This window comes from Lupinus angustifolius, chromosome LG13 (assembly GCF_001865875.1).
Source record: "Lupinus angustifolius cultivar Tanjil chromosome LG13, LupAngTanjil_v1.0, whole genome shotgun sequence".
NCBI lineage: Eukaryota > Viridiplantae > Streptophyta > Magnoliopsida > Fabales > Fabaceae > Lupinus > Lupinus angustifolius.
In genome coordinates this window covers 2,147,415-2,165,760 of record NC_032021.1, presented here as the reverse complement: position 1 = coordinate 2,165,760, position 18,346 = coordinate 2,147,415, and the positions used below count along the sequence as shown (strand labels likewise).

Genomic DNA, 18,346 nt, shown 5'->3' with positions numbered 1-18,346 from the left:
TAGTTTTAATTAAGTAAAATTTAAGTTGGAGTCTGTGCATGGAAAAAAGTCTTAAGAGAAATTAGGGTTATTATAAATATTAATGGTTCCTATTCAAACATTGTTATCTTGTGGATGAGTTATGTTGCAACTTGCTAGACTAAAACGTACACAAGCTTTTTGCATAGAAAAGTTAATATGTATTTTTATTATTTGAAAGTTGAAGAATTATTCAAAAACGATATTGATTTTTAAAAATTTAAAAATGATGATTGAATAAATTTTGAATAGTTAATTATTAAATGTTATCTTTACTATTTTATATTTTACAAAGATTAAAATAATTTAAAAAAATATAGAACATCATGTGACACTCTACAAATTACTATGTTAGGTTGCTTAGGAAAAATCAAATGTGTACTTTTATTTACTTTTTTTTTTTGTAATGTATTGATTTTTATGTTATTTAAAATCTTTAAAAATTTAAATTTATATTTTATTTTGTAATTATACTCTTATTTATATTCATTTTCCTTCGTATTTTTTAATTTATTTCTAATGTACGTTATATAAAATTATATTAGCCAAATTGTATGCAATATTTATATCATAATCTAACTTTCTAAACATATTTTTAAATATATATTTTTTTTAAACAAGTTTACTTATTCTTGATATAAAAATGGTGCAATTAAGCTAAGTTGAAGTACATAAAAATAACTTTTATTTTATGTTTTAATTAAAAGGTTTAATTTTTGTTAATTTCCTCGACCACCATTTTATTGGAAAATCGTTTCCACACGACACTTGAAGTCAGTACAAAAGTCAAGCAAACAATAAAGCTTTCCTCTTTAAGTTGGAAGAAAGATGAACCAAAAATGAATATGATAAACAAAAAAACCATCAATACCAAAGTTGAAATTTTCACTCCTTCAATGATGGAACTCTTATTGAATCCTTCACAGTCACACCCTCATCTTCACCATGATGAACACAACTCCATGGAAGGAAAATGTGCTGAAAAGGTTCATGTTGCTGTTGGAAAGTCGGTGCAGAAAGCTACAACTTTACTTCAATGGTGTTTAACCCACTTTAAGAACACACATATTTGCTTGATTCATGTTTATCAACCTTCTCCTCTTATCCCTACCCTTTGTAAGTTTCTATATTGTATAGTTCTATAAGATGGCAATTTTGGTTTTTTTTTTCTGTGGGTAAGGCATAAAGGTTTGAAACTGGAATTTATATAGTATATATATAATGCTTATTTTGAAATTTTCATCCCATTAATTAATTAATGTAAAGTTGAAATCTTGAGCAGTGGGGAAGTTCCCAGCATCCAAAGCTAATCCTGGAGTGGTGTCTGCTTTTAGAAAAGAGGAAAAGGAACAAATCATGAAGCTCTTGGACAAGTACTTGAGCATTTGCCTTGAAGCTAAGGTGTGTTTAGATTCAGTGCAAATAAGAATTTATAAGTTATCATTAGCTTAATGCTGATTTCTGCTTGTTCATCTGCATTATGGTTGTTTTTTTTCCTTCACAAGTAAACCATTTTATTGGTCTTTTGGTTAAGTTGTGGGTGAAGCTTTAGAAGAAAAAATGTTTGTAGGAACTGAAAATATGGTTCCAGAGATTACATTTGCCAATCCAGAAACTTGATTCTTGGGTTGCATGACCTTTTCGGAAGACACTAATCTTTTTTGGTGGAAAATAGACTTGATACTCCATTTAGCTAGACCATTTAAATCCTTTTGCATTTAAAACATGTGAAAAATTATAACTGGAATTTATTTTTTGTTCAAATTATCTCATTCTAGTCTTTATAGAATATGCAATATGTGGGAAGAAACCTGTTACTGATGGTTCTCGTTAAGTGGTTTCTTTCCAGGTTAAGGCAAGCATTGCCGTAGTTGAAGCTGATCAAGTCCAGAAAGGGATTGTTGATTTGGTTAATGGGCATAATATTAGGAAGCTTGTAATTGGAGCAATACCAGAGAAGTAAGTAGTGCATTGGCCATCAACATATTCTTTGTCGAATTTCCAAAATGTTACCCTAATACTTGAGGGCAATTGTTCGTTTCAACTGTGTAGTTAGTTAGAGGGAACAATTATGCCTGTACATAACTGTCTTTTTAGTCTGAATTTTGCTTGGTTTATTTGCTTCTTTGTTTCATGCTAGTTGACAGATTATTATTGATTGGAAAATCTGTTGCTGTTCTTTTAACCCTTAATTATTTCTTATCCCTATGTGTCTATCACTGCATCCCTTCTGTAGAGACCGACAAATCAGTGTCTTCCTCCGGTAGCTTGTGCCTGCTTGTAGCATACAATCTGATTCTGTCATTTCTTTTTTTCCTGCCCTTGTTATTTTATAGAAGAAATGACTAAATCTTCCCCTGACAAAAATCATAATGGAAAAATGCAGTTTCATGAACGTTAAAAGGAATTCCAGTAAAGCAACCTATGCTGTCAAAAATACTCCCTCATTTTGTGAAATATGGTTTATCTATAAGGGTAAACATGTCTGGACAAGAGAGGCTTGTGAAAGTCCTCATTCATTATCTTCATGTGCTCAACCTGAGGTTACAACCGCCGAAAGCTTGAGTAGTAGATCTGTTCAATATGGTATGAATGAATTATCCCATTCAGAATGTCTTCAATCACATTCGGAAAGGAGTACAATATGTAATGGAATTGGAAGTTTGATTCAGAGTGAAATCATTGAAACCGAAGCCACTTTTCCATCCAAATCATCCAGTTCTAGCCGTCATTGTTCTTCCCAAAGTTCTGTCGCGAGGTCTGTAGATAGTCTTTCAGAGGTTGAGGAAGAAAGAGTTAATTGTAAAGTTGTTGAAGCCAAAAGAGAAGCTGATACTGCAACAGAGAAGGCCTTTGTAGAGCTATTGAAGCGCAAAAGGTTGGAAATAATTGCCATCGAGGCCATAAGGAAGGTAAGCATAATCTGTAATTGAACATCATTTTAGACTTTTTGCATATTAAAAGGAAAGCAGCCAAACAAATTAGTACTTGCAAGTTACGGGTCGAGCATACTGTCTTATGTACCTAAGAAACTTGGAGAAAGTATTACACTTAGATTCAAGAGAGAAGAAATCTTCAAAATACTTTGTTTATATACTTAGGTTTCTGAAACTTGACGTTTCTAATCAATCTTGTAGAAGAGACCAGGGAGGCAACACTAAGTAATGGTTTTCCCTAATTACTCTAAAGTACACAACTGTATTATTAAGAAATTTAGTAAACATTATTTTATATGATTTAGTTGTAGATCTCCATATTAGTGACAACCGACAAGTGGTGATATGAAATGTTTAGTCTTTTATTGATTTTTTATGGCTTTAGCTCCAACCCTTCTTGCATATTCTTTTTTCAGGTCAATTTGTTCGAATCTGCCCATGCACGTGAAGCAATGCTAAAAAAAGAGACCGAGGATGCACTGAGAGCTACAATACAGGATCAACAAAAATGCTTGGGAGAGAATAAGGAAATTGCTAGTGAGTTACAAAGGGCCATGAGAAGTATTGCCCTTCTAGATAGTTGTGCACAGGAAACAAACCGGAGGCGAGATGAAGCTGCAGATGAACTATCACTAATTCAAGCATCCATCTTAACCCTGTGGCATGAAAAGCAGCAGATCAGGAGACAGAAAATGGAAGCCTCCCGTTGGCTTGAGCGGTGGAAATCTCGTGACCAAGTTGAAGTTACTCACTGCAATCATGTCATTGGGTTTGCTGAAGAATTACCCGAGCTAGCAGAGTTTTCATTATCAGATCTTCAAAATGCAACATGTAATTTTTCTGAGAGCTTCAAAATGAGAGAGGGTGGATATGGTTGTATTTATAAGGGTGAAATGTTGGGTAGAACTGTTGCTATAAGGAAGCTTCATCGACATAATTTGCAAGGACCAGCACAGTTTCATCAAGAGGTCAGTTCCCCAATCTCACCATTTATACTTTTGAAACAGTTATCTTAAATGCTTTAGGGCCCGAGAGTATCAGAGAAAGGAAACATGATTTAAAGGCTTTCGGAGTTTTGCTAATGCATTACACAATGGCGACAAAACCAGAACTCATCTAAACAATCCTTCCAAATTTAGGCTAGGTACCATGCTAGCTTGTCTTATTTTTGTAAGCACTTTAGAAGCTCAAATTACAATCTTGCAAGATGTATATCCTTGGCATAAATTTGAATGCTTTCCATTTATATAGCTTAAAACCATCTAGGTTTGAGGAAGAAGCTCACACTCCCCTATTGATTGTGGTGTGACTCTAGTAGAAAACATAAAACATACTAAAACGCTTTTGAGCATGAAGGTGTTATTCAAGTATTTTTCAAAACATTAGGGATACATTTATTAATGGGAAGAAAACATTGATGAGAGTACACCTCAGCCTTTTTATTTTATATTTTATTTTGTATGTGTGCTGTTTGTCATACAATGATGCCAAGTCTGTCTAACAAAAAAAATCATATTTTGATTTTGCTTTCTTCCGGCGTATAGAGAAGTTATATGTATGATAACAGGTCATTTGGTTCCATCAAAATTATAAATTATAATGACATAAAACTTACTCATTTTTTGCACCTGGTTACTTACAGACATATTGGGATGCTTTGAACTGTGAAAAATGCTTCATTTGGCTTTTTGTCTGGCATACGGTGTGTTCGTGTGTTTGTACCAACTAATATATATTCTTGACTGACCAGGTTCAGGTTCTTGGTAGTCTCCAGCATCCTCATCTATTGACTTTGCTTGGATTTTGCCCTGAAGCCTGCTCACTTGTATATGAGTACTTGCCTAATGGAAATCTTCAAGACCACCTTTTCCGTAAAAATAGTGTTTCCCCGTTGACATGGAATACTCGAGCACGATGGATTGCTGAAATTGCTAGAGCTTTTTGCTTCTTACATTCTTCCAAACCTGAAACTATTATCCATGGTGATCTGAAGCTTGAAACTGTCCTTCTTGATTCCGCACTTAGTTGCAAGATATGTGAATTTGGGTTCAGCAGGCTGGTGACACAGGAGGCAATCTATCCTTCTAGTTTCCGACTGAACACTGAGACAAAGGGTTCTTTTACATATACAGATCCAGAGTTTTGTAGAACTGGAGTACTAACACCTAAGTCTGATATATACTCATTCGGGCTCATCATTTTGCAACTCCTCACTGGTAGGACTCCAGTTGGATTAGCTAGTGAAGTACGCAGAGCGACTTCATGTGGAAAATTGTCATCGGTTTTGGATTCTTCAGCTGGAGAATGGCCTTTAGCTGTTGTATCACGATTGGTTGAACTGGGATTGGAGTGCTGCCAACAAAATCGTAAAGACAGGCCAGAAATAACACCTACTCTAGTGAGAGAATTGGAGCAGTTACATGTTTCAGAAGAGCGACCTGTGCCACCGTTTTTCTTGTGTCCAATCCTTCAGGTAAACGTTCTCTTTTATTGATATACATAACTAGGTTCCGTAGGAATACTAATAAAATGACTCAGATGAAGTACAATGGTCTTTTAAAAGACCATTTACACTAAAAACTAACCATGATATTAAGCTTGGTTATGAAGTTTGCTTAACTAAAGTGATTGTCATTTAACATTCTTAACCTTCTGAAGTTTTGGTATTGGTAATGAGTTTTAGAGACACCATTTTCTTTTACAAGATGAGGATAGTTATTTTATTCAATGTGGCTCATCGTGTTTATATCGAATTCGTTCTTCAGGAAATAATGCATGATCCTCAAGTTGCAGCAGATGGTTCTACTTATGAAGGGAAGGCGATAAGTGAATGGTTAAAAAATGGGCATGAAACTTCTCCCATGACTAATCTAAAATTGAGTCACCTGCATCTTACTCCGAATCACGCACTTCGACTTGCAATCCAAGGCTGGCTTTGCAAATCTTGAAGTTTCATCAATTCATTTATGTATATTGTAAGCTTGTAAATATCTGCATATCTATTTTTGCATAGCCTTTCTACAATGCTTTCAAGCTCAAATTGATCTTTAAGAGTTCAATGATATACAATTAGATTGTTTGTTGTTGTTTCTGTTTTCTTAGTTCAGTCACATACATTCAAACTTACCTTTTGTACAAACAGAAAGCTTATAGAAATTTGTCCAGAGATGAGTCTAAGATGCTTTTAATCTTGTAATATATGAATTGCTAACAAGGTGAAAAAATCTTTACAAATTGCTTTTATTTGTTGTCCAGAATTCACATAACACTTATTTGAGCACCTTAAAGAACTTATGTGATTGACATTACAGTAGCTAGGGAATCTTGAATCTCTGGGCAGATTAAGTGACATGTATATTCTAATTTCTAAATTTCCAATAACTTCTTTGTTCAGTAACAAAACTGTAAGTGAGTGGATATTTTAGCTGGAACATAAAGGATAAGCTATAATGGTTAACCACCTACAATAACAAATGTGCTATAAAACATTCACCAAAATTCTCTTGAGCATGGAATGCAATATTTGCAAGCCAACTTCATTTAACTATTCACATTGCTTCAACACTCGTCTAGAGTGTGTTCTGGAGTTGAGTTTTGGAGGAAATAAAAGAGAAACTAAAGGCTCGGGAGTCATGAAACATACTTTGAGATGATTGTGAAGTCTTCCATTCTTTTTTCTTCATCTCCAAAACTCAACTCGCAAATGGGCCAATAGAATATCATTACTAGCAGGATAGCAAGGAGGCAGATTATGAATGTTATATATGTTGTTTCTGTTTCATACCAAATAAAAACACCTATGGGCAGGTGTGGGCCCATGAGTGTGCTAAGGTTTGTTATCCTTATTCTCTAATAATATCTTATATCTTGCTAGCTGCTCCAGCGTTCCTGGGGACGTAGACACAATTCTCTTGTTGGAAATGCTCTTGAATTGTTCAACGATCATTTTCGCTGCACCAACATTTATGTTCTTGAATTGAAGGGATGGTTATCTTCTGTATGAAGTTTCCAAGGTTGGTCAATATTAATCGTTGAATGAGAACGTCAAAATGATTTTTTTTAAAAGGAAATTTTGCTTATTGGAAATGCTCCATCTTTTTTTACTTCTTTTTGTTTGCAAGAGTTCACACATAATTTATTTTAAGCATATATGATCATATTCTTAAATAAATGTTTCAAACAGCTTGTGGAAATATCTTATAATATTTTATTTTTGTTATAGCATAATATTTTTAAAAGCTCTCCCGTGTTTAAACTTATTAAATAAAAAGAACAGATTTATTTCATGAAGGAAATCTTTAGAGTATTCGATGACCTTATTTTTACAAGGACTAAATTGCCAAGAATAAAATATTTAAGGAGTATTTATTTATTTAAAGTATATTTTGCTTAAAGTACATATATAATGAATGATTTAATGTGACTAGGAAACAAATTTAGAATATATAAAGACTAAAATGAAAAAAGAAAATTATTTGAATTGAAACAAAAATGGAATATTATGATTTTTTCTCTCTTAACACATAACACTTCATGAACCAAGTATTTAATGGAGAAGGATTGGTTGATCCATCTTTGAAGGAATTGGTTGTGATAGTTGGTTGGAACAATATAGCATTAAGAGAACACTGATTCTGAATCACCTATTAACTGAAGATGACGTTAGAAATATTCATACCATGTACCTGTTACCAACCTCAACCAACTACTCTGCATTTAATCCCATTTCAACTGTAACCATACTTCAAAATGTCAACTATGTTCATAAATATTGAAACTATCTTGTCTTGACATAGATTATTATGAATTTTATATTGCAATGTTTGAGGTTTGAAAAACTTAAGGCATAGTTTATACTATTATTAAATCCTCAATATAATTTGAGTAAGCATGACATTAGAAGTTTTATATCTATATAGTGTGTGAAAATGGGTTTTACTAAAAAGTTTTATTGGTGATAGTAAAACTCATTTTCAATCTGTGTGCCTTGAAAATAATTAATCTTTATTTGTCAAATATTCTTGGTGTATCCCCTTAAAAAATAGTATGTGTAATGGGTGTGATTGTGATATGTTTACAACATGTTTATGTTAAATGAAAATTTGGTTGATGTTCATATATTGAACCTTGCTGTTTTGAGTTTGTCAACAATTAAAAAAGGAGAATGAGAGAAAGTAAAGTCAAAATCTAAAATTCAATCATGATTTTTATGTACGACGTGCCTACAACGACTCCGCTTAATGAATATTATTTAAGAATTTTAAAAAAATATTTTTATATTGGAAAGTGATCTACTCATTTAACATATCAAAAAATACTAGACCTGAATTTTTAAGGAATAAAGAAATAATGGACTTAATTTATATTTCGTAAACAATATCACGAGCACTATTAACATAACATTTATCTTTTTAATATTCATTGCTTAAATTTTTTACATCCTCACAATTCAAAAGGTATTGACTTATTTGATAGAAATGTATACATAAAATGTGAACATCTATGTTCTAAATGTCACCATTTTCCATTCAAATATCAAGAGGCAATAATAATTTTGATACAAAATTATTGTTTTTTAATTTTTGAAATAGGAGATAAATAAAAATGACTTTCTACAACATATATTATGAAACAAAAAGTATTAAAAATTGGAAATCAAAGACCAGGAGCCTCTTGTGTAAATTGGACACACAAAAGGGGAAAAAAGTGACCCAATAACTTTCAGGAAGATAGATGTATACAACTTTAACTTCGGAAGGAAGAAATTCCTATTATTGTATCAGAAAAATAGAAAAAGACAATTTTGATGAAGGAATATAGTGCACGACAAAAAAGAATGGTTTGGGGAGCAATATTGCGTATAGTGGTTGATCCACATCAAATTGAAAATGGCAAACATAATACAATGAGGCCATTGCCCAACCAGAGCAACAGAAAGTGATGGAAGGTGCTAGCTAGTGCTGTATGCACAAAGAAAATATTTTAAGGAATGTTTTTATTACTAAAATAACAATTTTATACCAGAGTTATAATCAACAAAATCCAGCTTTTACAACTTTACAATCCTCATCACTCACTGAATTGCTCAACTAAGACACTGTCACAGTGTATAGCTGCTATTTCACAAATAGTGAGCATGAAGAGGAGAAAACAGCAAAATGGTATTGCCTGACAGTAGTATATTCCTCATCACTATACTTATACACATGATCTCCATATCATTCCTTCCAAAGAAATAACAATTATGGAAACATCATCATGGTAACGCCGCCTATCACCTTGTGGAATTTCGAGCAACTCGTGGAAGTCCAAACCTGAAGATTAAGAAGGCAAAAAAATGAGTATAACAACTGGAACTATCAGTTCCTAAAATAAAATTGTGAGATTCTTCTTGTTATCAATACCTGCTTTGTTTGCGGCACGGAATAAGACTTCTTCAACCAAATGCTGAGCGGGGTCACCCTCAGGTTGCAACGTGATGAAAAGTTCAACTTCTGCAACCGCTTGTTCGTTTGACATGTATTGATAGAGCCCATCAGAGCATAGAATCAAAAATTTATCCTTCGGGCCTACTCTGTGGTGTTTTAGATATGGTTGGCAGCTGATGTAAGGAGAAGTTCCAATGTAGCCTATTCTAAACATCTCCAGAAGTGCATTGTTCCACTTGGGCTGCAAACATTCAAAGAGATAACAAGCAATAAGAAAATGCACAATAATGTCCTTTTATAAGTAAAGCAATATGAAATAAAATCCTTTAATGTGATAGATTTCAGAAGATGCGTTGATAATTCATAATCAGAAGACTATGTCAATATCACAATTTCTGTGGAAAGAAGTTACAGTTTTGTGATTACTTTTCCCACTCTAAAAGAGAATCACACCTAGCTTCAGTAGTTTCATAGAATCACATGTCATACTAATACTAGTAGAGCAAAAAGTCTTTACATCCATGGATTAGGCTAGTTGCTGGAATTATGAAAACTTGTCTGATAACATAAAGAAATCTAGAAGAGGGCATAATAATCTTAGAGCAAATGTAAACCAGCAAACTAAATTGCGTTAAGATATATCTATATAAGATCTCCACATAGTAACAACCTGTTTGAGAAATCCAGCACCAAAAGCTCGGGTAACCTTCAGAGAACCCTTAACACGATCATTTACAACTGCATAAGGATCATCCGGGTGTTCATTTCTTATTCTCTGGACTTCCTGTAATTGAAATCAGACAATTCTTAATAAAAACAGACCAATAAACACAACACTAATCAAAACAGTCAAGATTAGTTAAACAACTTACTTCTTCAACACTAGTACTGTGATCCTTGGTAAGCTGAACAGCACTTAGAGTAGAAACCAAGTTTGATCTATCAGTATCATCCAAGGATTCAAGATCATTCATGGTTTCTTCATTGATCTGCTCCAAGTCCTGCCTAAGCTTCCCAAGCCAATAATCAGGCTCCACCTTTTGTGCCAACACAGCTCTACTATCACCAACATTCATCACATAAACATCTTCCCCCTTCATTAACATCACAAGCACACACGAACCCATCAATGCCAACTCAGGATTCTCCATCACCATCTTATCAGCAACATCCAAATAAGACTCCTCAGTTTTCCTCAAAGCCCTAGAAAGAGCTTCCAACACATCTAAATGGTTAATCGAGCTAGTATTCTTCCCACCGGAACTGGATCGAGTTAACTGCTCCTTCAATCTTTTATCAAGCTCTAATCTTTCCCTATCCCATTCACACTTCCACCTTCTCTGATTCTCCTCCCATTTCTTGGCAGAACCTTTGTAGTTACCCTTGCAACTCTTAACCTTCTTTCTCTTGCAACCATCATCAAATTCCGCAGCATCGTCACTAGTGCAAGGACGATTGTTATTATCACAACACTGAGAAAAGTCATCACCATCTTGCAATTCCAAATTCTGATTCTCATTTACCGCAACTTGTTCAGAACTATCATCCCACAGCAACCCCTTCAATTCTTTGTATACAAAGGTGTACAGATTAGATAGAAGGTAATCAGGTGCATCAGGACCATTGAAACCGTCGTAAATCCCTACGAAAACCCAACCGTGTTCCTCGGAAACCACGACGTGGACACGATCCTCCCCTGCTTTCCCCTGAGCCCATTGAAGATTCTGACTTTCCTTCGAATCATCCTCTTCCAAACTACCCTCATTACTGAAAACCAAACTACTCACTGTCAAATTCTCATTATGGTTCTTTTCCGCTGCAGCAATAACCCATTCTTGTTGTTCCTTCACTGTCATAACCCCTTTGATCGGTGCTACAATTGAGTTCTGCCCACGAGACAGAGTCTTCGAAATCGCTCTCTGAAGAACCCGAATCCAACGACCCTTTTGTTTTTTAGGTTTGAACCCTAATCCACTATGAGATAAGCTTCTCTGAAGCTGATCTGAACCGTTAACAATAACATCTTTTTCAATCGGACCGGACATGAACCCACGTTCAATCGGACCGGATAAAAACCCTCTCTCAATAGGACCCGAACCGGTTAAGTTACCGGAGAAAGGACCCGAGTTCATTAAACCTTTCGGAATTGGTTGAAGAGGAAGAGAAGCGAAGGAAGTAGAAGATTCGAAAGCTGCGGCGCGATCAATTGAACCGTATGAGTATAAATCAACGAAAGCGGTTGAAAGTGGCGTTGATGTGTTGGCACTTACCGATGCACCGGAGATTGTTCTAAACGTCGTCGTTTCTTCAGAATGGACCTTTGAAGATGATAAACGAGTCGGGTCGGGTCGAACGTAACAGAAAGAGTGACCCAGACCCTCGTCTAACGGCTCCGTTATACAAAACGACATTTCGTGTTGTTTTCGGCGACCACCGTCGCCGGTGAAACAGACGGTTAGTTTTCCAACGCCGTTACCCATCTCAGGTGGAAATTGAAAATAAAAAAGAATAAAGAGAAGAGTTATGAAGTTGCTATAACTGGTTGTTCATGAAGTGGGAGAGGGTGAAGAATCAAAGTTGAATCATTGAATGATTGAAGTTGAGAAGAAGAAGAAGAAGATGAAGAGAGAGAGAGAAGCGTTGACTTTGTGATAAAGGGGTTTTGGAATTTAGAAAACGCAATTGGTTTTGTAAAATGAATTATTTAAAGAAGATGAAAAAGGAAAATTAGAGTGGGGCGTTGACTACGTAACAGCTTGAGTGAAAACTTAAAGGTTTATGACTTTATGATTGGTTAAATATAATTTCTTGCCTTTATTAGTCAATTGCTTATTTTAAGGATCGTGCATCTCACGCTCCTAAGCAAATGGAGTAATGGTCCGCGTAACTGTTTCAATGACATTTTTTCATCCACAAGACTCGAACTCGGGTTCTTATTTAAGAGGATTCAAGCATGTACTACTTGAACTAACGTCTGTTGGTAAATAATATTTAATTTAAGTAAAAACTAGAATGATTTAGTTATATTAATTTAAAAAATTAAATTCATTAATGTTCCCTCATTTATTATTAAGGTGAAACTTTCTTAAAATAGTTTTATTACAAAAATATCTCAAGAAAACATACTTTTTATTGATGAAAATTTTACATAAATTGGATCCTAAGATTTGCTAAAATGAGGGCAAGTCATAACTACCAGGTTTACTAAAGTATTCATGAAACATGCTCTACTAGTAAAATTTGATATTATATTCTCACTAGATATGTGTTCATTCACCTCACTATAAATTTTTTTTATTTAATTAACTGAAACTTTGTTTGTTGGTTTTGATAAAATATGAGGTAAGTACATATATAAGTTTAAAAACTAATTATCCCTGGAATCACCACAACATAATATAGCATTCTCACACAAAATCTGTAATTTTTTATTATATAATGGAATATGTTTAAGAAAAATAATCATCTAAAAATGATGTTAGTTTTTGAATTTTACACATCTCTTTAAGATTTTAATACTTTTACATGAGCTTTTAAAGAATATTTTTTACACGATAATTAAAATAAAAGTAACAATAAATAATTTTGATAAGTAACTCAACAATAAATAGTCTTAATAAAATAACTTCAATTAGGTAGATAATAAACGGAGAGAGCTTATGAGTTTGTCAACGAACTATGTAGCTATGAAGATTCTGATATATATTCACGCGCCGCTTGAATAGGTTGTTCTTTCTTGCAGTATTAACTTTTTCAGGTGAAATATTAATGCAGCTCATAAATTCTAGGTAAAAGCAAAAAGTCAACATTGATGAAAAGAGGAATCAAATTAAAGACTCAAATATTTTGGATCTTGAAAATCGTGCCAAGGTAAACCATTAAATTAAACAAATGGTGTGGTTCTCGGATGGGGATATCCATTTCTAACGATGTCTCGTCTCATTCTCTATCGCAAACTAATCATATACTAACAGATAAAATAAAAAATTTAAAATAAGAAATAACATTTTGATTAACTTGTGACATGAAATATGACACAATTTGAGACAGGTGATATCGCTATGCGGTTCTCCTTCATTGCCCAAGTGTGATCTTTTGTCAACTTGAGGTTTCAAAGCGGACATTGCTTCTCTTGGGCGAAAAAACAAATTCAAAAATATGTAAATAGTTTCTGCTTTTTGTTTCAATTTAAAACAGGAAATAAGGAAGAGGACAAAAAATATTGGGTATTCTTAATCTTAATTGAATGTGCTGTGGTGAGGTGGTTGGATATAGTAATGTAAACATCATTGCACATAACATGAACATTATGTAGTTTGACAAATGTGGATGCAAAATGGTACTCCCATTACTCCATGACCTCTTTTTTGCAATTAAACATTGCACGTTGACATTTCAAATGTGTTTGGTAATGCTTACAGCTAAATGTATGCTTAAGCATTTGTGACAAATAATAATTCTAAAATGATAGAGTTTCCTACAAAATTATGTGTCAATCATGCTACAAAAATGATAGTGACATCTAATAAGATTGTAATTTGCTTATTAATTTGATTAGCTTATATGTGACATTAGTGTGAGCAGGATCTAACCCTATCCGCTCACTTGACTTGACCCGATCATGATTGTGCCCGAATAGGGTCAGGTCTAAGGCCATATTTGGGTTTAAAAATTAGACTCGATCGACATTTAGGGTCGGATATGAGACAATCATGACTAATCTCAAGGTTATTCACTCATCATGTTTGTATGTATCTATATTCAATTATGTATAGAATAATAACATCTCTTTGGTCGAAAGTATCATTGATTCTCTAATTTTTTTCATCATATATAAAAGATTAATAATATATATGTATATGTATATTATTTCATATGTCAAATTACGTATCTATAATAATAAATAATATTAAGAAGACTTTATCTAAAAAGGGTATGCATTATATTTAATCGGGTCGAGTTTGAGTTCAAAAGCTAACTCGATCGATATTTAGGGTCAAGTTAGCTTCAGATCTAGAGTCGGGTCGGGGTTCAAAAAAAATTTCGAACAACATTTAGGGTCGAGTAATGAATAAGTCTTATCCAACCAAACCCAACTCATGTTCACCTCTATGTGATACAATAACATTATTATCAGATATTATTTTATAGTAGGATATATCAATTTCTTATAATTTCTCCCTTTTTATAGTAGGATATATCAATTTCTTATGTGATACAATAACATTATTAACAAGTGCACATTGTTTAAGGAATATAAACTGAGTAAGTCAATCTTAAAATTTTGAGTACTTCTCAAAATCATTCGAACGAATGTTGGTTCAAATGGTACATGTTTGATTCCCCTTAAGAAATGTTTCGGGTTCGAGTCTTGTGGATGAAAAAATATCTGCTGGGAGAGTTAGCCTCACGTACCTCTGGATGTTCCAGACTCGGACAGAATTACCTCCAGTGCGAGAATACCTGTGGGAAACCAAAAAAATATTAAAGCTGGACATGCTCCTAATAAGTGAGACTCAGAAGTGTTGTAAAAAAATAAAATAAAAATATATATATTGACATTTATATCTTTTTTATTTATATTAATATTACATTTTTATCTTTTAAATACAAAGAAAAAAAGTTAATTCTCTCTCCATCACTTCAATCTTTCAATCTTTCAATCGTAATGATAGTTTAGCATGGCAAGTTTAAGACTTCAATCTTTGATATAGAAATGTGTCTATGAGCACATGTCTTAATACTAGCTAAGAGACAATATGTATATTAAGATTTATTGTTGTTTATATCTCTCACTTCATATTTCACTATTCCTTTTTAACATTTAGTACATTGATTACCTAATGTAGGTGTGTCTTGCATAAATAGTTATCCTTTAATCATGATTTATATGGGTTTATCCCACAGATTTACTTATCGAAATAGAATAACAATAAATATTAATATGATCATGTGTTATTTCGACTCTTAATTAGCACCACATATCTCTAGGGACTCATGAGTTTGTGTTCAACCCTTATATTCTATGCTTGAAATACTTTTTTCAAACATTTTGAAAAACTATGCTTAATGTTGAGATCCCTACTCCATAAAGAACCGGAAAATAGAATGTCATATATTCAAAGTCAAGAAAACTGTATGATTTGCCAAACAAAATGCAAGGAATGGACTAGAAACACAATCTAGAGGGTAAGAAAAAAGTAAGAATGAAAATGGAGGTACAAGTCATAAGGATAGATATTTTATTGAATGGAAATGACAGCCATTGAACAAACATAATCTATGATATTTGACTATATTAGGGGAAATGATAGGTAGTAGACAAGTCATGGTAATTTTAATTAGCCTAGTAATTATTACATATTATTTAATGAATGATCGACATCGATCTCAGTTTTATTATCATTGATTATGCAATAAACTTGTTAAATATTAAATGATTAATATATTATCAATAGTAAAAACATGATTGAGATGATTGATATTTGAACATATAATAATTTATAGTCTTACCACTTACGCGTTTTTTGTCACAAATTTGATTTAATTCCATGCCATCCACAACTTTTACAATAGCGTGCCTTGGTGTTTGAACTTTGAATACGTGTTTTCATTTCATTTCATTGTTTCGCACTTTCGCGTGCTTCACTCAATATTTCAATCTATATATGTCTTCATATATTTCTCAATTTCGCATCTAAGGTAAAATTAATCCATAAAATGTTTATATAATTTTATCAGATTTTGAACGAAATAATTTGTTGTTTGATTATTCAGGAAATTGTGTAAAATAAAGCTAATAAGACTTCGCAAACGTTTCTCTTAAAATTCAGAAAGCACAATAAAGTCAACTGCTTTTTTAGTAGGGATAGTTATGATAAATATTATATTATATTATTTTTGTTTAGTACGGGCTGTGGATGATGTTATATTGATAAAAAATATAAAAGTTTATGTTAATGGGTGTGATCCAGACTGAATGGGCCCAATCATTTTTTTTTTGTCAATCCTAATTTTGAGACTGAGCAAGCAGGTTGATTATTTTGGTATTATCAAAAGTATTTCCTTATTTTTTGAATAATGAATTAATCTTTTCGAAGTGTATAATTGTCCTTTTCAATAAGTATCGCTTCCAGAATTTGAATCATGATTTAGTTATCCTATAAATCTAATTGAACTTTATACTACTAGACCAATATTTTGTTGGTAGGCGATAGTGATTTGTTAAATAGTCTTCCCCAGCATTATTACAACAAAATTAAGCTATTGGTACGTTTGCCATTTTGATTTTGGATGGAAATCAATAGAAAGAGTTAAAAGTCGCAAAATCTTTCCTTTTCCACTAATACTTTCTCTATGGACAATCTCTTACAACATGTCTAATTCTCTCTAATACATTCATTCTTAATCTTTTTTTTATCTAATATGGTTAGTCACATTATATTTTTATCTCTTACATTAAATTTATTCTCTTATTTACATATATTTACTCACTCATAGAAATTACTCATATTTAAGGAATAATTCTTTTATTCATTTTTAAGAAGCTCTTTGATTATTGAATACAATTTGAATTGTTTTTTCTTTCCTTTTGTGATTTTTTTTGTGCATTAGCTTTTATAAGATACTATCGTTATTTCAACTATTTTGTGGCATAGATAAGGTACTAAACTCATATAAGGACCTATTTTATTGATTTACTTCATACTAGTTGACTGATTCAGAATGTGCCTTTTGTTCATTTTTTTTAGGGCTATGGATATAAGAGATGGTGCTTCTTGAAGAGCTACCACTAAATATTACAAATTTATATTTTTTTCATTTCAAATTTCAGAAATGTACTAAGTTTTTAAACATTGTGTTTACTAAGTTTTTATTCTTGCTCATGCTTAATAAAAAGAAAGTGGGCTATAGCAAAAATGATACTGATATTTTGAAAGCCCTAAAACAACAGGCCGAAGCATTCATAAAAAAAGATGTGGTTTTTTTAGTACACTTATTTTCTTTTCATACATAGCGAATTTGAGAAGTTCTTAAGATTGTAGTTGATAAATGATATTTTTATGCACAATGACGGGAGAGTACTTTAGCCTTAAAGTATCACTTTCTAGTACTCTTAATTTTAACAAAATTAATATAAGATCATGGATGCTGGCTATAGGTAGAGAAATGATAAATTTTAAGAGTATCAATAATATTTGATTCCAAATTATGAATGATCTATACTTAATCCGGTAGAATTATAAATATTGTTTTTAGAGGTATAATTATACTGTTTACAATTATATTTTTGGTAAAAGTTGTGGCTACTCGAAATTCATAAGAATTTATTGTTTACACAATGACACCCAAACTCAAAAGAAAAGAAAATACAGTCCCAATATCAAGCTCTAGTCTATAACTTAAGAACTCTGCCCACATCCTAAAGAGTTAGAATCCTGAGAGGTAATTGTTTTAAAAAACAAAGGAAATACAACTTTTAATGATATATTTATTCATTTAATTATATTGAAATTATAATTTTGTCATAAAAAATAAAGAGAGAAAAAGTATTTACCTAGTAATGAAAATGATCATTGTTCATGCTAAAAGGATTATATTAACTAACAAAAAATGAATAGATAATTAGGCATCAACTAGTTCTCAAGTATTGCAGGTTGCCATTGACTGGATTAACAATGAATGTTAGGTGGAAATTCATATTTACTTGTTTATTTATATGTGAGATATTAACAAGATGTCCATCTAATAGTATAAAGTCCTGTTAGATTTTCAGAAAGATCAAAAATCAAATATAACATTTGTTGAGATAGACAATCATACACTCCAAAAAAATATTACTTCATTATATATAGAGGATATAATTGGTAATACAAAAAAACAGGTGGAATATAAATAAATATTATCTTGATATCCTTTCATTTAAAAACTAACCCACATTGGTCTTCATGGAAAGTTAAAAGC

General features: G+C 32.4%; 2 protein-coding genes across 2 annotated transcripts; one reads left to right on the top strand and one right to left on the bottom strand.

Moving 5' to 3' along the window:
* Positions 803–6,037, top strand: LOC109325761 (U-box domain-containing protein 33-like). The gene is made up of 7 exons (XM_019558310.1): positions 803–1,134; positions 1,301–1,419; positions 1,868–1,977; positions 2,405–2,930; positions 3,371–3,922; positions 4,705–5,427; positions 5,720–6,037. Exons 1-7 carry the CDS (start codon positions 858–860, stop codon positions 5,900–5,902), a joined length of 2,490 nt encoding a protein of 829 aa, XP_019413855.1. The 5' UTR covers positions 803–857; the 3' UTR covers positions 5,903–6,037.
* LOC109325835 (probable protein phosphatase 2C 4) lies at positions 8,784–12,139 on the bottom strand. Its single transcript, XM_019558422.1, has 4 exons — positions 10,255–12,139; positions 10,053–10,166; positions 9,359–9,623; positions 8,784–9,268 (listed from the first exon to the last, which is right to left on the bottom strand). The coding sequence occupies exons 1-4, from the start codon at positions 11,860–11,862 to the stop codon at positions 9,153–9,155; spliced, it is 2,103 nt and encodes a 700-aa protein (XP_019413967.1). The 5' UTR covers positions 11,863–12,139; the 3' UTR covers positions 8,784–9,152.